This window comes from Meles meles, chromosome 12 (assembly GCF_922984935.1).
Source record: "Meles meles chromosome 12, mMelMel3.1 paternal haplotype, whole genome shotgun sequence".
In the NCBI taxonomy this organism is placed as follows: domain Eukaryota; kingdom Metazoa; phylum Chordata; class Mammalia; order Carnivora; family Mustelidae; genus Meles; species Meles meles.
Window position 1 is genome coordinate 71,309,606 of NC_060077.1, and position 24,281 is coordinate 71,333,886.

Here is a 24,281-nt window from a genome sequence, read left to right on the forward strand (position 1 = left end):
TACTAAGCATCTGCCTTTGGTTCAGGTCATGATCCCAGGGTTCTGGGATGGAAACCCGCATCGGGTCCCCTGCTCAATGGGGAGTCTGCTTCCCCTACTGCCCCTCTCCCCGCTCTTGCTCCAATAAACAAAATTTTTAAGACAACTTAAAATAAATTCCAGTAAGAGATTAACATTAACAGAACAATTATCACCTACTGTAACAAGCTGTGAATGTGATCACTCTCAAAATATCTTACTTCACTGTACCTATCCTTCTTCTTGTGATGACGTGAGGATAAAATGCCTACATGAGCTGAAATTAGGTGGAGTTGGCATTGTGCTGCAGCTGTTAGGCTACTGTTGACCTGACTGTACACCTGCAGGATCACCTGCTTCCAGATCTTGGCTGATGGCAGGTAACGGAAACTGTAGAAGCTGACGATAAGCGGAGACTAGTCCACGCACATACTCTACAGTGAGGAGTTCCTGATGCTAATTGTGTAAGTCAGCGTCCCAGAAAGCGGATGGCGCCCTTGAGATAACATAGTAACCCAGAACCAGCAGTAAGAGATGTGATCACCCCTATCAGGCCCAAAAGGACAGAGTGAGGGAGAGGTTAGTGGCAAATGAAGCCACACGCAGTTGGCCAACTTGAGGTGGACTTTTGGCTGAGGAACACAATTACTGGTGAAGAGAACCAGGAGAGAGGCAGCAGAGGGAATAAATCACTTGACCTTCCACTTTACTTCCCTTCCTCCCCTACAGAGCCCCACTGGGAAGACTCAACAGAGTCTAGAGTCTGTTGATGTAGTTCATATAGTTTCTTGGGCATCAAAGTAGGGTAAAGGCAGCAGATTTGGAGGGGCAAATGGAAGGCAGCTGGTGATGATATCCTAATTAATGACGACCCAAATTTACAAAAACATATTAGAAGGAGGTGTAGAAGTAGAGGGACTTACGGTGTAAGACCACAGTATCTGAACCATGGCAGAAAGAGCTGACAACTCCAAAAATAGCAGTACGCATTTACCTATTATTTAGAAATATGGAGATAAACGACAAGATGCAGCAGCAGCTAAATGAGTAATGCCTTTGGGGACTAAGGAAGTATGATGTAATAAGCCTTAAAACATGACGATTTTTAAAGAAATGATATATTTCATAAAAACAAATTAAGAAAGCTGCTAGAGGGGCACCTGAGTGGCTCAGTCAGTCAAGCATCTGACTTGTGATTTCAGCTCAGGTCTTGATCTCAGGGTCCTGAGTTCAAGCCCTGCACTGGGCACCACACCCAGTGTGGAGCCTACTTAAAAAAAACAAAAAACCAAAAAACAAAGTTGGTAGAAGGTACACAGAAAACTAAGTGGTTACATCTTTGGAGCTAGAATAAGGGTAGAGAAAGAACATCAACTGTTCATTTAACTTGCTCTTGCATTCTTTTACTATGAACTTTTTTTTTTTCCAAGAATTTAAGTAATCTCTACAACCAACATGGGGCTTGGACCCACAACACCGAGATCAAGAGTTGCAAGCTCCACTGACTGAGCCAGCCAAGTGCCCCGACATTTCCTTTTTTTTATAATATAGTTTTTAATACCTTAAAAAAAAAAACCTAATCAGGGGCTACCCTATGCAAAAAACCCCTACCACAATCTAATCAACTGAATATAGTTGCTAAAGGGGATTTACCTTATCCTTTAGGTGGGTTGGAGCAGAAAAACTAGGTTTGTATCCAAATGAAATCAAGGATGAATCAATGACTTATCTATACACACAGCTTAACAGAGCCTCAGTTAGGACTGAGGACTTCTAACCCCACAGAGAATAAATACATACGATATAAAGATAAGGCTCGGGGCGCCTGGGTGGCTCAGTGGATTAAGCCGCTGCCTTCGGCTCAGGTCATGATCTCAGGGTCCTGGGATCGAGCCCCGCATCGGGCTCTCTGCTCCGCAGGGAGCCTGCTTCCTCCTCTCTCTCTGCCTGCCTCTCTGCCTACTTGTGATCTGTCAAATAAATAAATAAACAAAATCTTAAAAAAAAAAAAAGGCTCATGATTTTTGAATATTTATACATCCCCACACTTATGTGAAGGAGGACAGGGATGAAAGACCATATGGAGACCCAGAGCAGCAAAGAACTACCCAATCCCGTGTTAAAAAACACTAAATTCTGGGGGGCGCCTGGGTGGCTCAGTGGTTTAAGCCGCTGCTTTCGGCTCAGGTCATGATCTCAGGGTCCTGGGATCGAGTCCCACGTCGGGCTCTCTGCACTGAAGGGAGCCTGCTTCCCTCTCACTCTCTCTGCCTGCCTCTCTGCCTACTTGTGATCTCTCTCTGTCAAAATTAATAAATAAAATCTTTAAAAAAAAAAAAACACTAAATTCTGGAGTGTCTTGTTATGTGACAACAATGGATACAATGTACTCTTAAAAAAAAGACAAAACTGGGGCACCTAAGTGGCTCAGTGGGTTAAAGCCTCTGCCTTCGCCCCTCCCCGCCAAAATCGGGCTCTCTGCTCTGCGGGGAGCCTGCTTCCTCCTCTCTCTGCCTGCCTCTCTGCCTACTTGTGATCTCTGTCAAATAAATAAATAAAATCTTTAAAAATAAAAAAAGAAAAGATTGTTGTTGTAGGACTACGCAGATGCTATCACCTGTTGTAGGACTATGCAGATGCTTTTTGATATGGCAACAGATGTCCGTTTTAAATATTTAAATTGCAAAGGAAAAAAGAACCACAAACGAAACTGAATATTTAATATACTTTGTAAGAACAGAAGGAATGCAACAAGGATTAGAATTTTATAATATACATTAGATATTTTTGTAAAAGGTATTCCGTTTTTCAAACGCGTTTTCCCGATTTCCCCGTCTTTTCTATTTTCCTCAGAGCAATAAGCAGGAATACTATCAGGAAGTAGGCTGCTCCGTTCCACTGGACAGGAATCATATTTTTATGTTTGAAGTCCTCATCATCTCCCCAAGCCCCCTCCTTTCACCGTACAGTCTCACTGCACTGTTTCACAGTAACATTGTACTCCGCTCAAATTCAAAGAGCCTGAACAAATGATTTTTGAGTACTGGTCTAATAGCAGTGTCTACTGGCACAAACCTTCTATTTAGTCATAACTGCGATAATAGAAATGGAAGCTACTTTAATGAAAGAGGAACTCAGGAATGAGATCATTAAATATAACTATACACTTTTTAAATATAAATATCATGTATTTCCTGATTAGTATCAGGTGAGTATCTAAGCTATCTATCCCAAATTCTGGTCTCAGAGAGAAAAAGGTCAGAGACAAGTGTAAGCAAGGTGCTTCATATCATCAGGTCCATTTTTAAAACAGTGAGATCCTTTGGAACAATCACTTTAGTCTTTTTTTTTATCAGAGATTTCCGTCGGACCTTTTGTTGGTAATCCATTTATGTCTGCGCCCTAAAATTTAAAAAAAAGAACATTTTAGCTATTATTACAACTCATTATAAGAAACCCTCTCTTTAAAAAGCAACAACTCTGCTTCTAGAAATGTGCAGGGAGGCTAAATTAGTACAAAACACAGGTGAGTTGAACTTAACAAGAACCAATGCTAAAAACAGTTGTCCAAATATTCATTTACAAAAATAACTTCATTTTGTTTATTTCTTATTTTATTTTTTAAAAGATTTTATTTATTTATATGATAGAGCGTACAAGCAAGGGGAGGGGCAGAAGAAGAGGGAGAAGCAGGCTCCTAGCTGAGCAGGGAGCCCAACAGGGGACCCAATCCTAGGACCCTGGGATCATGACCTGACCGAAGGCAGATGCTTAACTGACTGAGCCATGCAGGCTACTCATTTTGTGTTTGTTTTTTTTTTTTTTTAAATCTCTATGATCCTTCCAACTAAATCTCTTACCAAAATTATCAATCAGTAAAACTGGCATATTTTAGTATTATCTCTTCTTGTCCATTAGCTATTTATTATTATTCTTACCAACCAAGAAATATTGGTAATTATCTTGGCTATAAGACAAGGAACAAACACGCTAACCAGAAGTCCAGCTTAAAACCTTAGTTTAAACCAAATATTAATTACTTTAAAAATACCCAAACCCTTTATTTTAAAAAAAGAAATTGGGGCACCTGGGTGACTCAGTTGGTTGAGCGTCTGCCTTCGGCTCAGGTCATGATCCCAGGGTCCTGGGATGGAGTCCCTCATCAGGCCCCCTGCTCAGCGGGAAGCCTGCTTCTCCTCCTCCCTCTACCTGCAGCTCCCCCTGCTTATGCTGTCTCTGTCAAATATATGAATAAAATCTTAAAAAAAAAATTAACCCTAAACGCCTGGGTAGCTCAGTTGGTTTAACTCTTGATTAAGGCTCAGATCATGGTCTCAGGGTCATAGGACAGAGCTTCACAAAGGGCTCGATGCTGAGCATGGAGACCGCTTAGAGTTCTTTCTCTACCTCTCCCTCTGCCCCAACCTCATCCCCGGCTCATATTCTCTCTCTAAATAAAAAAAATCTTTAACGAAACAATTAACAAAAAAAAGTAAAGAAAAAAAAAAGAAATTAAAACACATTAATGAAGTTTCTGGTTCCCAAAACATGCCTTTTCAAAGGCAAGTAATTTCCCCTGACTGTATCACCCTCCCCACCTGCCCTTAGTCAAGGTATTTTAATGTTCTTACCTTACAGTCTACCTTGCCTTTGTTTTTATCGTGGGATTCTCGAAGAGCTTTCTTAGGCCACATACGACTAACAAAGGGGGAAATCAGAGGGTATATGTAGGGCTCCAGAAATTTTTTGTAGATCCAGAGCAGAATCGGAATGACGATGCAAGGAATGCACACCATCCTCCCAGGCTGGAGCTCCTGAGCTGCTGACGTGCACGAGAAAGCAAATCAGGTCATCACAGAGTAACAACTAAAGGCATTTACCTAGACGAAGATACTTGAAGGACTATTTCTACATTAAAGGGAAAACCTAAATTATTTATTAGCTAAATGCACAAATCTATTAAATAAAAGCGCTGCTCTCTATAAAGGAGCAAGAGATGGTAGACATGAAAATAACGGTGAGGTGCCTGCCTCCAAACCTCTCCAATCACTGCTTCCCAACCACAAATTTAAGGATAAAGCTAAGACATTAACTTCTGCTGGGTACTAGGCAGTTAGGCCCTCTGCCTTTATCAACTCCTGCAATTCTCAAAAACTCCAGCCTCACCATCTTCAGAGACTGACAGTATTTATTAGCTAAACCTCCAAGGCTAAGGGCAAATCCTGTAATAAGAAATTCATTAAGATATCACTTTGGTGGTTGCCTGGGTGGCTTCGTTTTTAAGCATCTGCCTTTGGCTCAGGTCATGATCCCAGTGTCCTGGGATTGAGCCCCACATGCTCGGCGGGAAGCCTGATTCTCCCTCTCCCACTCTCCCTGCTTGTGTTACCTTTCTTGCTGTGTCTCTCTCTCAAATAAATCAATAAAATCTTAAAAAAAGAAAGAAAGAAAGAAAGAGCACTGGAATTCTATCACTGACTTATAAAAAAAAAAAAAGATACCACTTTGGAAGACCTGTAGGCTGCAAATCAGCAGGACTTTCCCAGACAACAAATCTCCTTTGATATATTTGCTTTTTTCGTTTTAGTAACAATTAAGGTAAACTCAGTAATAAAAATATTTTATTTGGTGTTAGTATTGTTGTAAGTACATTGTCCATTTCAAAAAATGAACACCTCTAGGGGGGCCTGGGGGGCTCAGTCAGTTAAGGGTCTGACTCTTGGTTTCAGCTCAGGTCATGAGATCAAACTCCTGAGCTGGGAAATCAGCGCTCAGCAGGGAGTCTGCTTGAGAGTCTCTCCCTTTGCCCCTCCCCCCATGCATGCATGGGGGCTCTCTCTCAAATATATCTTTTTTTTTTTTTTAAGATTTTATTTATTTATTTGTCAGAGAGAGCGAAAGCATGGAGAGCTGCAGGCAGAACAGGCAGAGGGAGAAGCAGGCTCCCTGCTGAGCAAGGAGCCCAATGCGGGACTCGATCCCAGGACCCCAGGATCATGACCAGAGTCGAAGGCAGATGCTTAACCAACTGAGCCACCCAGGCACCCCTCAAACAAAATCTTTTTTAAAAAAGTTAACACCTCTATTTCCTCAAAGACTAGAAATTATCTTCAAATTTCTTCAAATCAGCAATTTCTTGAAAAAGAACCAATACTACTTCCATAATGTACTATTGAACTAAAGACCTCTTAAATTTACAGGAATTTTTAATCCCTTAGAGTAGGCCTGAAAAACTAAAAAGCTTCAGAACACTGCATAAAGCTAATAATTCAGGATGTTAAAATTAATTTTCAAAATATTATAAATTTAGTAGCTTGCTGGCAAAGGAGTCAGCACTATGACTACACTAAAGCAATTTAAATATTCACAACACAAGTGAGCAGTGGTACAGATAACCCAAAGTAATGTCACTCTGAAACGAATTGTAAGAGTTATAAACAAGGAAACATAAAAGTATATTAAGGATTGATCAGCTGTTTTATAAAGGATTCATAGCTGGATTCTTTAAAACAGTCCCCTGGTCAAACTAAAGTAACAATTTAAGAACTTACCAAAATACTGTTTCAAAAATTTAAAGAGCATATTTTCTAATTGAAATTAGTCAAAATGAGCAGTGAGTCTTTTTTAGCATTTTTCAAGGAATCATTATTTTTGTCATAGACATTCAGAATTTGACCTCAAGAGACGTAGAGGTGATCTGGTTTAGATCTCGCACTCTTACAGACATAATAGCCTAATAATCAGAGCGGACTGGCAGCAGCTGCCCAGATCTGAGACCTGCTTTTACCACTTTCGAGATGGTGTTCTTGGGCAATTTATTTAATGAGTCTGCCTTGATGCCCTCCCGTGGAAAATGAAGACAATAGCCTTATCTCCCAGGGATGTAAATGTGGATTAGAGATGTCAGTAATGAATATAAAGCGCAGAAGAGTGTGTGCATGTATTAAGTGCTATGTAAAGGTTGTTACCACACACACACACACGCGCGTTGCAACCTGTCCAAAGTTCACACAGAGCTAAATAGTAACCAGAATTGTCTGAGACCAGAATTCCCTGCTCTTGCCTTTTTCCCTAGCAAAAATACAGTGATTAAGTTATTCCCCTCTTATCAAGCCTTCAAAACCCAACATAAACCCTTCCACACAACTGATAATGTTCCAAGGACTAGGTTAAGTTAATGACTGGAAGTCCATCACAGATTCATTTTTACCTACTTTACGGTGTTTCAAATTCTCAAGAACAAGTGCTACCAATCACTTATGTCATAATCATGGCTTTTATAAACATTGTTAGCTCTCTTCATGATGAAACTACTGTATTTTTTCTCTCCCTTAATCCTTACATGACTCTTTAGGGTGAGATTTTACTTCACACATGTGGAAAACAGCTTACAAAGGTTTAGAAGGTGGCTAGGATAAATTGATAAAATATTTTATTTGCTCTCACCAAACTAATTCTCAGTACAACAACGCGAGCAAAATGGATTTAAACTGTTGGAAGAGAGATTTTCTTTCATTCGGCTTCGTCCAAGACAATGGAATACAGAGGAAAAGGGTGAGGCTCTATGAGAAATCGGGCAGGTACCGTGGGGGAACGCCACCTCCCTCCAAGTAACCCGGTTTAGCACATCATTTTACGGGGCAGGGTGAGTCCAAGACAAGGCCTGAAAAGACAGGAGAGAATAAGAGCGAACGCTGGTGACGATGACAGGGTACCGAAGCGAAGCCGACAATACAGGCCAAGAGAATAAACGCACAGAAAAATAGAGGCGGGACGGAGGCCAGCAGGCGGGTGGGGGGCGGTGGAAAGAGCAGGCAGAGCAGCGCGTCTGGAGGGCCAAGAAGGATAGACCCGAGAGCGCCGGCAGGCCGCGGGGAGCGCAGAGCAGGCCAACTGCGACCGGGTGGGGCTCGCTCAGAGCCGACCGGGCTGGAGCCTGCTAAGAGGCTCCACAGCACCAGGGCCATCACCCACCTCCACCGACCCCCAGCCGCCAGCCCGGGCCCACCCGGCCCCACTCACCTGCGACCACCGGGTCCGTGTGGAGATGACCGCACTTCCGTGGGGAGGGACGTGCTGCCGCCGAGCCAATGGGCGCCGCAAAAGGGGCCGACAAAGGCGCGCCTGCGTCAGCCGCAGCGCGCCCAGGACGTAACGGTGACGCACCAGTGGAGGCGCGGCCTGGCTTCCGGCGCAGCCACCAGGCGCTCAAGCCCTGCGGAAGGCGACGAAGAGCCGGGCTTCCCTGCTCCGGATCCTCAAGCAAAATCCAAGACCGTGAGAAAAGATGAAGTGGTTCACCATCGGGGAAGTCACTGCATTTGCACGTGAGGGCTAGGCTGTTACTCAGAGAAGTCGTGGCTCTTCACAAGGTCGGAAACTATTATTTTTTTTAAGATTTTATTTGGCAGACAGATCACAAGTAGACAGAGAGGCAGGGAAGCAGGCTCCCTGCTGAGCAGAGAGCCCGATGCGGGGCTTCGCAGACCCCTGGGATCATGACCTGAGCCGAAGGCAGAGGCTTTAACCCACTGAGCCACCCAGGCGCCCCAAGGTTGTAAATTCCTTAAAGCGCTGTAAATTCTACCTCTTTACACCGACTAGGGCAGCGGGAAGCCAACTGGAGAAATTGGAACCCTCACAGATAGTAGGAAAACTTTCGCAGTTTCTGGTGTTTATCCTGCACTACACTCTTGGTGTGGACCCACGAAAAATGAGAACATGTCATGCAGTTACAATGCCAGTGAAAGAGGGCTGTTTGCATGTCATGATCAGGAAAGGCAAATATACAGACATCTACAATGGTTGCTCAGGACTGGACAGGTTCTGTTGAGGAGTGACGGCAGACTACGACAGCGGTTCCTCTTTTGGATAATGAAAAATGTCCAAAAATTTACCTGGCAATGGATGCTCAATTGAATCTAATAAAAGCTATTCAATTGTAACTGGATTAACTGTACAGTGTGTTCAGTCTCAAAGCGGTTGGAATAAAACTCAGAAATATGCCCAGGCTCAAATTCCATTATGCTTTGCATAATGCAAAGCACCAAAAAATTCAAAACAGCATGTTTGTTAACAACAGTTAATGGCACAGCACAAATAGAAGAATGTTTCTAATTCTAATCAGAAGAAAACTCATTTGATCCATTTTGTGAAGATACTTGAGAAATACATTTAAATAATAGACAACCAACATTCTCTTTTATTTTTATTTGCATTTATTCTGTGCAAATTTACTCCCGGGCCATAAGTTTTTGTTTCTTCAGTTTCTTCTGAGATATCTGGGAAAGAAATAAAAATAAAAGGTCTGTTACAAGTTTCCTGGAGCAACTTGCACCACATCTTGAAGGAGTAGGTTGTAACTCAGGAAAAACAGGAGATGTTAATGTAAAGGGAGTCCAGTCTTTTGGTATAGAGAAATGGCACAGGGGGAGGGAGAGATTAAGCAGGCGGTTTGCTGAAGACTGGAGGCAGCGAGACCACATCTAAGTGGCACCAAGAATGGAAGACAATAGGGGCATTTGGGTGGCTCTGTCGTTTAAGTGTCAAGTGTCCAACTTTTGGTTTTGGCTCTTGATCTCAGGGTCATGAGACTGAACCTAGAGTGGAGCTCTGTGCCCGAGAGTCTCTCCCTTTGCCCTACCCACCCCAACTCTTTCTAAAAGAAAATAAAAAAAAAAAAAAAAAAAAAAAAGGAAGACAATATATTTAAGCAGGAAAATCAACAGAGTTAAATTCATTCATTAGGAATGAAGGGAGGGGGTCTAGAATCACTCACAGGTTCCCCAGCTTAAAGAACTCAAAAAACAGTAGAAAAGAACAGTAAACTGATCATTTACTGAAAACTAAGTTTGGAGAGGTGAGGGAAGAGGGGAAGGACCCATTTTTTGCCCATAGTGCATTTAAAGTGGCTATAGACATGTAGGTGGGGCCATCCGCAGATAATTACATAGTTCTGATACAACCTAATACAAAAAAGCCACTATCCTAAACAAACAAAACTGACCAAGGCTGAGTAGTTTACCTTTTTCTTCTGTGCAACCTCCTCTTCTGGTTTAGGAACAATCTGCTCTTTTTCAGTAAGGATCATCTCAATGTGGCAGGGAGAGCTCATGTACGGGTTAATCCGACCATGAGCCCTGTAAGTCCTACGCCGCATCTTGGGGGCTTTGTTCACCTGAATGTGCTCAATGACCAGAGAATCGACATCTAAACCCTGGGAAGAGGGAGAACAAAACCAACACCTTTATCTCAACACCACAAACCCAATCACTGCCTCAAGTCCTCACCTTTACAAGGCAATTCTTAATTACACAGCACAGCTGTTCGAATACTTATTTTTACCTTTATTCTAAGCATCTTTCCTTAAATCTAAGTAACTTATCAAAACCCAATGCTATATGCAGTTTGTAAATGGCCTCCCTGAAAGTCATTAAGGGGACCAGATCTGACATCGTCAATTTCTAAGCCTTGATGAAAAACAGGATTTCGGCCACGTGGTTTAGCAGCTAGAAGGGTTATAGCCAGACCTACATTAACTCCAGTTTTGGCCTAGATTTCCAAATGCAAAGGGTAATGGCTAATGCACAGAAGAGACAGACCCCTTTATTAACTAAATTTAATCTGTCTCTCCATTATGAACACAGGCAGCAAGCCATATTAACCATGACTAAAGTAATCATTTTGGAACCTCTATTTGTTCCAAATGATTTCTACTGTTTGTATTTACAAATATTTTGTGAAATTCATAAGTCATTTCACCAAAAATGCCTGTCTATGGTACTAGAAAGGTTATAAACCCTTGAGTAGAATACATGAGAGAAAATGTTTCTTTTTCTTGCACTGGGCTTATAGGGGAAAAGTTAAGCTTGAAGACCAGGCTTTTGAGGATCTTCACAGACAAGATTTTGGTCTTCTGGAAATTATAGGTACAGATTAAATAAAAAATTAATGGGAAATTTAGTTACTGAGAAAACCAAGACAAAGAAACAAATCCGGGACAATAGCATCAGTAACTGAACCACCATCCAGGTTGTATACATATAAAGATGTTAATGGTTTGGGTACCTTAAGTTCAGCATTACTCTCTGCGTTTTTAAGCATGTGCAGTAAAAATTCAGCACTCTTCTTGGGCCACCGACCTTGTGTCCAGCCCCACTGTTTGGCCTGAAAGAAATCCAAGAGGTGATTACTCATTCCCCCGATTTAATCCAGTGTTACAACCAAGATGAATTTATTTTATCAAGGTTGCTCAGAAGACAGTTTTTTTTCATGGTTAATCCAAAGGTGTCCTAAGTTGGTCATCACAGCAACCAGGAAGAATCCGATTAAAGGCAGATTCTAAATATTCCTACCCCACCCAATCACGTTCTGTTACAAAGTCATTTCAGATAGCAAATAAGAAGTCTCACCTGGGCACACCTACCAACTCCACCATTGTAGCGACGGAATGGCACACACTGCTTCTGCAAAGTGACGTCTTTCAGATACTTGGTGGCTTTTCGGATATGCATACCCTTGATGGCCTGGGCAGTTTCTCGTGTGTTCTAAGTATAAACAGTAAAAACTGAGTTACACATGTTAAAGGGTAACAATTCTTCAAGTAAACATTCAATTCTAGGTTTTTCAAAATGTCTACACTGAATCAGAATTAAAGGCGTCCCATCCTTTTTTTTTTTTTAAAGATTTTATTTATTTGACAGAAACACAGTAAGAGAGGAACACAAGCAGTGGGAGTGGGAGTAGAGGGAGAAGCAGGCTTCCTGGGGCTCGATACCAGGACCCTGGGATCATGACCTGAGTCAAAAGCAGATGCTTAATAACTGAGCCATCCAGGTGCTTCAAAGACTTCCCATTCTTCAAAGTTGAGGTAATGTAGTGATGGGAGGAAAAAAAAAAAGTCTGTAATTAAAAGCCAGGGAGGGACGCCTGGGGGGCTTAGTTGGGTTAAGTGACTGCCTTCTGCAGTCATGATTCTGGAGTCCCTGGATGAGTTCTGCATCTGGCTCCCTGCTCTGCAGGGAGTCTGTTTCTCCCTGGGCTTCCCCCTCTCAGTCTCTGGCCCTCATTCTCTCTCTCTCAAATAAATAAATAAAATCCTTAAAAATAAATAAATAAAATCAGTCCAGGGAGAATTGTCTTGAAGTTACAGGAAAATAAATCCCAAACCCCTATGAAGTGTACGTTTTAACCTCATCTTGTTGTAACTATTTGTGCTCCATTATTTTGATCTCTACACTAGCTTAAGCGGTTCTCCTGTAGTTTTACCACATTCCATGAACCCTGAAGTGCTCATTATTTGACTGACAATTACAGAACCAATGTCTCAAAGGTGGCCGCTCAGAACGGATTCATTTTCATGGTAAATCCAAAGGTGTCCTAAGAAACGCATCACTGCAGTCACCTTTTCAGAATGGGACAGGGGAATGCACTGGAACATGTGACACAACTCTTAGACCGTAAAAGTTGATTCCCATACCTTAAAGTGAACACGGAGATTTGAACCTCTTGACTTGCATGCTAAAAAACGTAAAGTTTTGGTTAATTTTGGGTATCTCATTGTTCCTCTTACTCCCCGCCCCCCCCAGTAAGAATATACTGTTCACTTACATTTCGTAGGATTTTCCGGGTCAAGCGAATAGCGAACCATTTTCAGAGGTCACCTGGAAGGGAGGGGGAGGAATTCTGTCTACACGTATTTCCTGTAACCGATGCAGTCTAAGTGCGTATTAACGCCTACCAACGGCCGCTCAGAAAGTAGTTGTTTTCACGGTTAATCCAAAGGTGTCCTAAGAAACGCCATCATCGCGGCCATCCTTTTCTCCCCCGGCATCTACCAGGGCCTGCGGCAGAGCTGACACAGACTAAGGACACGGACCCAGCAGCCCTCTGACCCTCCGCAGAAAATGGTTTCAACCCCCGCTCTGGATCCCTCAGGAGTAAAAGGACTGGACGCCTCCGCGTGGCAGGGCGCTCCCTCTCTAGGGGTGCCGCCGTCTCCCCTGGTCCCTCTGGGCCATTACAGTAAGCGCCAGCGAACTCGAAACACCCGTTCAAACGGGTAAAGGGCCAACCCGACTTTAATCCCCCCCAAACGTTCTCTCATTGCAGCCACATACGCGCCGCGTACCCGGCCAGCACTCATCGCAAGACACAGGTCTTCCGGAGTCAGAAACCGCACTGACGACAGGCCGCCCGTACCCCTCGTCACCCCCATTCCCGCCCATCGCGGCCTTCTGCTCCGACACGTTCCCCTGCACCAAAGGACATCGCTCTCAGCGAAGAATCAGTAGCCGCAGACGCCTTCCTCCCGGGGGCACGGGCATCAGCGCCACCGAAGCCAGGATGGCGGCGATGACCGGGGGATTCGGCAGTCCCGAGACATGGCACTCACTCACTCACCCCAGGCCGCTGAGAGGAAGAGGAAGACCGGTGGCTCCTGGGAGAATTCATGAGAACTTGATCTCTCGCGAGATTTCCAGCCGAGAAACGTGATTAGAAAGGAGGCGGAGCGCTAGGAGAAAGGGAGTGTGCAATATGTTTTAGAAGGTCTGGAAATGAATGGCCCTTTTAGGGAATGTCTCAAAATTCTCCTTTTTCTGGTATCCCGAAATAAAGTTATGGATTTTAAATATCGGTCAATTAAAAACAGGGTTGTAGTTCTAGGACAGGATTACGTATTATTAGATAGAGACGAGACATTTATTTTCCAACATTTGTTAGATTTGATTATGTGATCATGTACTCTTAAAAGTGGTTAGTTAATGGACAATTAAGAAGATGCAAAGGATGGGATGTAATTACAATAATCAGAAAATTCTCAGGGGGGCGGGAATATCACCCAGTCAGTTGTACTGCAATGGTTGAAGAGTGACACTTCTAGACCTTCTAAAGGTGCAGAAAAACCCCTGGGCACAATCTTACCTTTCTTCTTACTCCCTCACAGCCACTGGTGGTGTTGGCACTTAGCCTAACACCACCAATGGCGCCCTTGAAATAGAAGGCACCAAATTAAAAGCACAAGCAAATTAAAACTCTAAGTGAAAGAACTCTGGTTTCTTTGTTCTTTGACCTGGTTTCCAGAGACCTCAGTCCCAGATCACTCTCCTGGACTCCACGCCCATTGCCAGGTAGAGGATGGATTCCATGGTCTTGCCTCAGTAATTCTCATCCCTCACATGCTTCAACTGCAGGCTAAGAACACCCAAACTGAATTTCCACTCCACCTCTCTTGCTTGAGCTAGCCCCAGACAGACATCAAATTACTCCCCGGTTTAAGTTCTTACATTTGGATTGAATTAGTTTTTGTGACTCAGTTTTGTTTGACATAAGGGTCTAAATTAATCTTTTTGCATATGGATATTTAATTTTTCTGGCACCGTTTGTTGAAAACACTGTCTTTATTGAATTGCTGTGGCACTTTTATTGACAATCAATTGACCTGAAAGTGGAGGATTTCTTTCTTTCCTTTTTTTTTTTGTTTTAAGAACTTATTTATTTATTTGTGACAAAGAGACACAGCGAGAGAGGGAACACAAGCGAGAGAGTGAGAGAGAGAGAAGCAGGCTTTCCCCCTGAGCAGGGAGCCTGATGCTGGACTTGATTCCAGGAACCTGGGATCTGACCGAGCCAGAAGGCAGAGGCTTAACCCACTGAGCCACCCAGGCAACCCTAGTTTTTTATGCTATTGTGACATTATTTTTTCTAAAAGATTTATTTATTTATTTGAGAGAGAGAGTGTGCCTCTGGGCCACAGGCACTAGCATCAGTGGGTGGGAGCAGAGGGAGAGGGAGAGAAGGAGACTCCCTCCTGAGCATGGAGCCCACTGCCCTGAGTGGGGGACTGGGGGCTCAATCTCATGACCCTGAGATCATGACATACCTAAGCTGAAACCAGGAGTTGGATACTTTACTGACTGAGCCACCCAGGAGCCCTGAGTGACATTATTTTCTAATTTCATTCTTCGGTTGTTCATCATTAGTATGTAGATATAGAACTAATTTCTACATTTTTAACTTGTATCCTTCACCTTGCTGTATTCCTGAGGACTCCTTCCTTTCTCAATATTCTGTTCACAGGGATACTGTAGTTTTTGGTGATGTCTTCATCTTTGGTATTAGGGTAACGTTAGTTTTACAGAATGAGTCAGGAAATCTTTCCTCCTCTGTTTTATGAAAGAGTGTGTGGGGATGCCTGGATGGTCCAGTTGGTTAAGTGACTGCCTTCAGCTCGGGTCATGGTCCCAGGGTCCTGGGATCAAGCCCTACATCGGGCTCCTTGTTCAGTGGGGAGCCTGCTTCTCCCTCTCCCTCTACCTGCTACTTTGCCTGCTTGTGCTCTCTCTCTGTCTTTCAAATAAGTAAGTAAAATTTAAAAAAAGAAGAAGAAGAAAGAGCATGGGAAGGATTGGTATTATTTCTTCTTTACATATTCTATAAAATCTACTATCTGTGGGATATTTTCAATTTTTGAGGGAAATGACAATATTTGATGTGGGTCAGTCATCATGCAAATGACTTGCTAGAGTTAGTTCATAATTTCAGCATTAGATATTTACTACATTCCTTTTGATCCATTATATCTTTGCAAAGGTGGAGTTTCTGTGGTTGCTGTGATGAAAACAATGTACTCTGTAAAAATCATCATGAAGAGGAAATGAAGATGGTAGAGTCCAATAGGATCCCAAGGTCTGCAGATTTGTACAATGCCCAGAAGATGCACATATCTCATTAGTAAGAAATTGTTATATAAGAAGTAAATGAATTGTTTTTTTTTTTTAAGATTTTAAAAATTTATTTGACAGACAGAGATCACAAGTAGGCAGAGAGGGAAAGGGGAAAGCAGGCTCCCTGCTGAGCAGAGAGCCCGATGCAGGGCTTGATCCCAGGACCCAGAGATCATGACCTGAGCCGAAGGCAGAGGCTTTAACCCACTGAGCCCCCCAGGTGCCCCAAAATGAATTGTTATTTAAGAATAAAGTAAGTTTAAGAAATAAATACACTCTTTTCCTTCATTTTATGCATATTATTTTTTTCAGTTGGTGACAAAGGATATAAATATATTTATATTATATGATAACATAATATAAAATATATACTATAAATATAAATATAATATTTATAATAGGATGTGTTTATTAACTTTTGGGAACTAACTAGGAAATGGAACTGTTGGGTATTACTTTTGTCCTATAAATACTTAAAAATTCTGAACCCAGAAAGTCTGGGAGTCTCTGCCCTAGGCCAAGAGTGTGGATAGAAAAGAATACAAGGTCTACGGTTGAGAACACACAGTCTCCCATTTAGATGTTGAGGAAGGGGCACAGACCAGCAAGAATGACTCAGAAAGAGCAATGAGGAAAGAGGGATACCAGGAAAATTTGGTATCACGGAGTCCATGAGAAGCTCCTTTCAGTGCTGTGATGTTAAGTAGGATAAAGATAGGAAAGTGACCATTAGATTCTGTAGAAGGGAGGTCAGTGGTGTTCTGCGAAAGAGAACTCTCCGTAGAGCCATAGGATTGAAAGCCAGATTGGAGCCAGAGGAGACAAAAAAGAGAAGGGAAATTTTACTGTGAAAGACAACAGAGAAAAGTGGCAGCAGCTGGAGGGAAATGTAAGATTAAGAGAGTCTTTTTAAAATATTTTGTAAGAGGGGGGCCTGGGTGGCTCAGTGGGTTAAAGTCTCTGCCTTAGGCTCAGGTCATGATCCCAGGGTCAGATTCCTGGGATTGAGCCCCTCATCGGGCTCTCTGCTCAGCAGGGAGCCTGTTTCCTCCTCTCTCTGCCTGCCTCTCTCCCTACTTGTGATCTCTGTCTGTCAAATAAATAAATAAAATCTTTAAAAAAAATATTTTGTAAGAGGCAGCAACCTCTTCCACCTCAGCCGCAGCAACTTTTTCCTAGAAACGTCATCAAAGACAAGGGAAACAAAGACAAAAATGAACTATTGGGACTTCATCAAGATAAAAAACTTAAAAAATTTTTTTTTTAATTTTTAATTTTTTTATAAACATATAACATATTTTTATTCCCAGCGGTACAGGTCTGTGAATCTCCAGGTTTACATACTTCACAGCACTCACCATAGTACATACCCTCCCCAATGTCCATAACCCCACCACCCTCTCCCGACCCCCCCCAGCAACCCTCAGTTTGTTTCACTTATGGTTTGTCTCCCTCCCAATCCCATCTTGTTTCATTTATTCAAGATAAAAAACTTTTGCTCAACAAAGGAAACAATGAACAAAATGAAAAGACAACTGACAGAATGGGAGAAGTATATTTGCAAATGACATATCAGATAAAGGGCTAGTATCCAAAATCTATAAAGAACTTATCAAACTCAACACCCAAAAACCAAATAATCCAATCAAAGAATGGGCAGAAGACATGAACAGGCATTTCTGTAAAGAAGACATACAAATGGCCAACAGACACATGAAAAAGTGCTCAGCATCACTGGGTATCAGGGAAATATAAATCAAAACCACAGTGAGGTACCACCTTACACCAGTCAGAATGGCTAAAATTAAAAATTTAATTAATTAAAATTAAAATTAACGTCAGGAAACGATAGGTATTGGCGAGGATTCGGAGAAAGGGGAACCCTCCTACACTATTGATGGGAATGCAATCTGGTGCAACCACTCTGGAAAACAGTATGGAGGATTCCCCAAAATTTGAAAATAGAGCTACCCTACGACCCAGCAATTGCATTACTGGGTATTTACCCCAAAGATACAAAGGTAGTGATCCAAAGGGTTACGTGCACCCGAATGTTTATAGCAGCAATGTCCACAATAGCCAAACTATGAAAGAGCTTAGATGTCTGTCAACAGACGAATGGATAAAGAAGATGTGGTGTGCATGTGTGTGTGTGTGTGTGTATTATGCAGCCATCAAAAAACCCCAAATCTTGCCATTTGCAATGACATGGACAGAACTAGAAGGTATTATGCTAAGCAAAATAAATCAATCAGAGAAAAACAATCATCATATGATCTCACTGATATGAGGAATTTGAAAAACAAGACAGGGGGTGCCTAGGTGGCTCAGTGGGTTAAAGCCTTTGCCTACTGCTCTGGTCATGATCCCAGGCTCCTGGGATCGAGCCCTGCATTGGGCTCTCTGCTTGGCAGGGAGCCTGCTTCCTCCTCTTTCTCTGCCTGCCTCTCTGCCTACTTGTGATCTCTGTCTGTCAAATAAATAAATAAAAAATCTTACAAAAAAAAAAAAAAGAAAAACAAGACAGAGACTATAGGGAAGGGAGGGAAAAATGAAACAAGACAAAACCAGAGAGGGAGATAAACCATAAGAGACTCTTAATCTCGGGAAACAAACTGAGGGTTGCTGGAGTGTAGGGGGATGGGAGGGATGGGGTGGCTGGGTGATGGACATTGGGGAGGGTATGTGCTATGGTGAGCACTGTGAATTGTGTAAGACTGATGAATCCCAGACCTGTACTCCTGAAACAAATAATACATTATATGTTAATTAAAAAAAGAGGAAAAAATATTTTGTAAGACATGCTAATAATAATTAATTCAAAAGAATCAAAAGGATATATAAGAAAATGAAGAAAATGAAGTTCTCCTCTGTTATGGACTAAACTGTGTCCCCTAGAATTTATATGCTGACGTCCTAACTCTGGGGCCTTAGAATATGACTGTATTTTGAGGAAGGACCTTTAAATTGGTAATTAAAGTAAAATGAGTTGATATGGATGACCAGTACGATTAGTAATCCAATATGAGTAGTGTCATTATAAGAAAAAAATAGGACACACACACATAGACTGAGGAGGAAACATCTACAAAGTCAAGGAGAAAGGCCTCAGAAGAAACCGACCCTGAGGATACCTTGACCTTGGATTTCTAGTTTCCAGGACTGTAAGAAAATAAATTTCTATTTAAGCCTGCCAATCTGTGGTACCTTGTTATGAAAGCCCCAACACATGGATGTACCTTCGCTCCCCAGAACTCTCAGTTCCCTACTTTCAAGGCTTCCAACAATACCAGCATTATATCCTTTCCAAAAAATTCTTTGAATTACAAAGGCTCCCAGAATAGCATACTGTATACAATATTCCACACCTTGCGGAATATTGGAACCTTGGAAAAAGTTTCCACATCAGTGTATGCAAAGTTATTTCATTAAAAAAATGGAGTTGTATTCTGTTGGATGGACATAGCATAATTTATTTCTCTACCGATGGACATGTAGTTTGTTTTCAAACTTTTGCTTTTAAAAACAAGTCTGGGGGCACCTGGGTGGCTCAGTGGATTAAGCCGCTGCCTTCGGCTCGGGTCATGATCTCAGGGTCCTGGGATGGAGCCCCTCATCGGGCTCTCTGCTCCGCAGGGAGCCTGCTTCCTCCTCTCTCTCTGCCTCTCTCTATGCCTGCCTCTCTGCCTGCCTCTCTGCCTACTTGTGATCTCTCTCTCTGTCAGATAAATAAATAAAATCTTTAAAAAAAAAACAAGTCTGGAATAATTGCTCTGTATACAGGTCATTTTGCCCATATGAGATTATTTGTAGAATAAATTTCCCTAAGTGGAACTGTTAGATCAAAGTGCAAACACATTTGTAACTTTGATAGACAGTCAAATTGCACTCTGTCAAGTTTAGAAAAATTTAAATTCTCAATAGCAATGTTTGAGAGTACATGTTTTCCACGCCTTCACAACACAGTGGATTATCAACCCTCTTTACCATTTTTCTTTTTTTTTTTTGTTTTTACCTTTTTACCTTTTCAAAAGTGTACAAAAATCCATTAAAAGGTGTAAAATAAATAAAAAGTATTTAAAGGTCATTTGTATTCCTTTTCTGCAAGTTGTTTGTATTCTTTGTTTTTTACTGGGTTGATCTTTTTTGTCTTAATTGGTAGAATCTCTCTCTTTTTTTTAAAGATTTTATTTATTTGACAGAGATCACAAGTAGGCAGAGAGGCAGGCAGAGAGAGAGAGGGAAGGAAGCAGCCTCCCTGCTGAGCAGAGAGCCCGATGTGGGGCTCCATCCCAGGACCCTGAGGTCATGACCTGAGCCGAAGGTGGAGGCTTTAACCCACTGAGCCACCCAGGCGCCCCTTGTAGAATCTCTTTATACACTAAGGGATTATCCATTTGTCCCTTGGTAGGGGTGGGGGTGGGTGGATGGGAGGGTGGGAAGGTAGGGAGGTGAGGGAAGGTGAGGGAGGGTAGGGGATACATGGGGGAGGTGGGGGGTGTGTGAAAGGGTGCTAGACATACATACGCACCCCCCATCCCTGCCTTTTCTGAGGGTCCCCCGGCTAGTTGGTAGAAGTGAGCTCACCGCCCAAAGCAACAGGGCGTGTTGGCTCTTCTCGCCGTGGCCATGGGGACGTCCAGTTACAGCCTCTGCCCTGACCCGGAAGCTTCCAGAGAGTGGCTGCCTAAGTAGAATCAACTGGTATGTGTCCCTCCTTCTTGGGAACCTGGGGTGGCACCCACTCCAATCTAGCTTATTAGCCTGCAAAATACAGAGAATAGTTCCCTTCTTTATTGTAATCTGGTTTGGGACAGGAAATCATGGGGGCGGACATGGAAATGAGATAGCAACTTTACGCCCAGTTGACATGATTACTTATCTTCCCCTCCTTCTGCTACTTATTTAAAACTTCCAAGACACAATTTTAGCAAAAAAGTTTCTCAGCTAAAGCCTGTTTCCCTTCGACCCTAACCCCAAAGAAGAAATACAATCCCAGATGTACAACAACAACAAAATGAGTTTCAAATATCCATTCACCCTCAACACCGCTACCCTTTGTAATTTGTACTTTGACTTTCTTTATGGTGCTTTTCGCTGTGCCCAAAATGCTTTAGTTCTATGTTTTCAAATTTCTCATTCTTTTTTCTTTTACGGTTTTGTGTTAGAAAAACCTTCTCTACTCTGATCATTTTAAGAAATTCTCTCATTTGGGGGAGACTGTATGGTTTTATTTTTCGTTTTGAATCTTGTCTCCATCTGCTGTAAAAGCTTGAAACACCTTTTTTTCTTTGTCCAATCATTTTTGTTTTCCCTATCGATTTGCAATGCTCTCTTGATCATATGTTAATTAAGGGAAGAGTTCAGAAGATGGGAGACGCTGGAAAGGGACGCTCAGCTGTGAGTCCTCCAGCTGAGAGGAGAAGCTGACTCTGCGAAAAAGAAGGCATAATTTTAAGAGCTGAGTTCTTGCAAAGGAGAGTGGAGATGGATCAGGAGCGTTAAGTGTCCCAAGAGCAAGGCAGGAGCACATCTTTGCTGGTAGCAGGAGAGGACCTGGAGACGGTGTGGGTGCGGGCAGTTTGATAGATACGGTGACAGGAAGAAACATGGTGGATGTTCGACAGCACTTGGCAGGAGCAGGCATAGCTTCAAGCATTTCATATAGGTTTTCTCGCTGAGCAAACTTTGAACTGTGAGGCAGATGTCCTTGCAATCCCGTTCTCTTAAACCACCCGAGGGATTTTGGAGAGAGGCCATTTACTGAATACTTCGGGGAGCATGGGCCCCGCTTAATGTGATTTTCAGAGTCAGAGACTTGGAGGGTTCTAGGATCAACCTTGCAAGTGGATAATAATAAAAGCCAGCGCAATTTGGCACTGATGGTCGGAAGGAAGAGTATCTGGCAATAGAAGGTAGTACAAGTTTTTGCAGCAGATGATTCTGAAGGCATTGCAAAATGCAAGACTGATTTCCCACAGCAAGGAACATAAGAAGGAACATACCCCTAAAACACCTAAATATGCAAGTGTCATAGCATTCTGCTCAGTTTTGTCAGCATTATCTCGAATATTTCATAGCGTGGTGTTTAAGGGCATAGACACAGGAGCTGGACTTCTAGTTTCAAATATCGTCTCCTCCCGCCTTGGCAAGGGCTGCCATTCACGAGCCGTCTGACCTGGAGAAAGTTACAGAAGTTTCCTGCATCTCAGTTTCCCTATCTCTATCCTTCCTTATCTGTAAAACAGGAATGATGATAATAGAGCCTCCCTTACAGGGCTGTCAGGAGGATTAAACGGGTTCCTATTGGTAGAGCACTTAGAACAGTGCCTGGGACGTGGGAAGTGCTGCATTAGTACTTGTCAAACAGAAAATTACTATGTTTCAGAGAAGGACGTCCTAGGTTAACAGCATGACATGTTATGGATTTCTCTTTTTTTTTTTCTTTTTTTATTTGACAGAGAGAGATCACAAGTAGACAGAGAGGCAGGCAGAGAGAGAGAGGGAAGCAGGCTCCCTGCTGAGCAGAGAGCCCGATGCGGGACTCGATCGCAGGACCCTGAGATATGACCTGAGCCGAAGGCAGCGGCTTAACCCACTGAGCCACCCAGGCGCCCCTGGATTTCTCTTTTTAAAAGAAGCTTTTTCATAGCATTTCAGCCTATCTAAATTCTGTTCCAAAGTTGTGGACATTTCGGAGTACTTTTCCAGCAGTAGTTTAGTACCCCGTCTTCACAGAGGGCATTGTTTTAGGATATAGGAAATACTTTCTAAATTACAGCAGGGAATATCACAATGTGATGTAAAATCAGGGATGTGCTTAACAAACATAGTGTTGAGTGAAAGCAGTCACAGATAGAAGAGTACGATTGCAGGGTAGCTCAGTCAGTTAAGTGGTGACTCTTGGTTTCAGCTCTGGTCATGAGGATCTTATGGATCTTGGGGTCGTGAGATCGAGCCCCACGTCAGGCTCGGCACTCTGCATGGATCTGCTTCCGATTCTCTCTTCCTCTCCCTCTAGCTCACACACTCTCTCTCTCAAATAAGTAAATAAAAATCTTTAACAAAGAGAGTATGATTGTATTTATAAGACTTCACTTACATAAAAGAGATAATTTAATCGTTTCTGTAAGCAGTCAGCATTGTGGTGGCCTCTGGAGGGGGCAAGATGCCTGGAAGAAGGTACGAGGTGGTTTCTGATGGCAGGTGCTGGTGAGGTTGTTTCTTGATCTGGGTGCGGGTTACACAGTTTCTTCACCAGTTTGTGAAAATTGGTAGTTATACATGTGTTCTTTTCTTTATATATTTATTATTTTTTGGTTCTTTTCTTTATATATTTATTATTTTTTAGTATTAGTCTTCTTTTTGGAAGTTTCAGTACTTTTAAATGACAGTATGGACATTAGTTGTGTTTTTTTTTTTAAGATCTTATCTATTTATTTATTTGAAAGCGAGAGAGTGAGCATGAGTGGGGGGAGGGACAGCAGGCTCCCCGCTGAGCAGGGGGCCCTGGGTTTATGACCTGAGCTGGAAGGCAGACACTTAATCAACTGAGGCACTCAGGCATCCCAACAGGGTGGGCATGAGTCTCACAGGGCTGCCACAAGAAGGTGCCACAGACTGAGCGGCCAAACCACAGAATTTTAACAATTTCTTTCTTTCTGTCATCATGAATCCATTTGGCCAAGAAGGTGCTGCCTATACAGGGGGGGTCATGCACCGTCTGTGTGTAATAATGCCAAGGGACAGTCCACTGTCTAATGAGGAAGACAGAAAGACACAGACACAGTCTATAAAGGAGTGAACACAGTGTAGGTAATACCATAAAATGAACCAGGAATCACGCAGATCTCTTTCTTTTTTTAAAAGGTTTTATTTTTTTATTTGAGAGAGAGAGAATGAGAGAGAGCGAGCATGAGAGGGGGAAGGTCAGAGGGAGAAGCAGACCCCCTGCTTAGCAGGGAGCCCCATGCTGGACTCAGTCTTGGGACTCCAGGATCATGACCTGAGCTGAAGACGGTCGCTCAACCAACTTAGCCATCCAGGCACCCGAGGTGTTCAGATCTTATGTTGAGTTGCAGACTGTGTTCCATGACACCATGAAAGTTTTGTGGCAGAGGGATACCATGCCAATACTGGTTGAATAAATGTTACAGTAGCCTTTAAGGGTTTGGCCGACCACGTACTGGGTCAAACTGGGTTAAATCAGGAGAAGGGTTCTACTCCTGAGACCAATATCGCACTGTAGGTTAATGAACTAGAATTTAAATAAAAATTTGAAAAAAAAATTGGAGAAGGGAAAGAGATTGACATTCATTATGCTGGGTGTTGTGACTAGATGCTTTATATTTGCTGCTTTCTGGAACCTCTTGAGTGGATGAGGGGGGGTGGCCCAGATGGTTCTTCCCAGGAAGCAGAGTCTGAGGCAGAGATTAAGTGGTGCTCATGGATTCGATGCTATCGAAAGGAGGCAGGACTGATCAGAGGACCAAGTAGGTCGTGATGTGTCCCAGTGAAGGCTTCCGCCAGCACCCTAAC

At 42.7% G+C, this 24,281-nt stretch overlaps 2 protein-coding genes and 3 non-coding genes across 8 annotated transcripts; all 5 read right to left on the bottom strand.

Annotated features, from left to right (window-relative positions):
* Positions 1–2,717: 2,717 nt before the first annotated feature.
* On the bottom strand, positions 2,718–8,163 carry C12H18orf32 (chromosome 12 C18orf32 homolog). 4 transcript variants are annotated; one of them, XM_046025522.1, is made up of 3 exons: positions 8,041–8,163; positions 4,650–4,837; positions 2,718–3,420 (listed from the first exon to the last, which is right to left on the bottom strand). In XM_046025522.1, the coding sequence occupies exons 2-3, from the start codon at positions 4,812–4,814 to the stop codon at positions 3,355–3,357; spliced, it is 231 nt and encodes a 76-aa protein (XP_045881478.1). In that variant the 5' UTR covers positions 4,815–4,837; positions 8,041–8,163; the 3' UTR covers positions 2,718–3,354. The 4 variants fall into 4 exon arrangements, with proteins under 4 accessions (XP_045881478.1, XP_045881479.1, XP_045881480.1 ...); XM_046025523.1 differs by having other exon boundaries at positions 4,650–4,840; positions 8,041–8,132; XM_046025524.1 differs by lacking the exon at positions 8,041–8,163 and adding an exon at positions 7,465–7,681.
* Positions 8,164–9,218: 1,055 nt separating this feature from the next.
* Positions 9,219–13,462, bottom strand: RPL17 (ribosomal protein L17). Its single transcript, XM_046025521.1, has 7 exons — positions 13,420–13,462; positions 12,628–12,680; positions 12,497–12,537; positions 11,430–11,564; positions 11,086–11,184; positions 10,043–10,234; positions 9,219–9,299 (listed from the first exon to the last, which is right to left on the bottom strand). Exons 2-7 carry the CDS (start codon positions 12,665–12,667, stop codon positions 9,252–9,254), a joined length of 555 nt encoding a protein of 184 aa, XP_045881477.1. The 5' UTR covers positions 12,668–12,680; positions 13,420–13,462; the 3' UTR covers positions 9,219–9,251.
* LOC123954790 lies at positions 11,265–11,330 on the bottom strand. Its single transcript, XR_006821153.1, has one exon. It is a non-coding gene; the product is annotated as a small nucleolar RNA SNORD58 (small nucleolar RNA).
* LOC123954791 lies at positions 12,353–12,417 on the bottom strand. Its single transcript, XR_006821154.1, has one exon. It is a non-coding gene; the product is annotated as a small nucleolar RNA SNORD58 (small nucleolar RNA).
* LOC123954792 lies at positions 12,763–12,828 on the bottom strand. The gene has a single exon (XR_006821155.1). It is a non-coding gene; the product is annotated as a small nucleolar RNA SNORD58 (small nucleolar RNA).
* Positions 13,463–24,281: the final 10,819 nt, after the last annotated feature.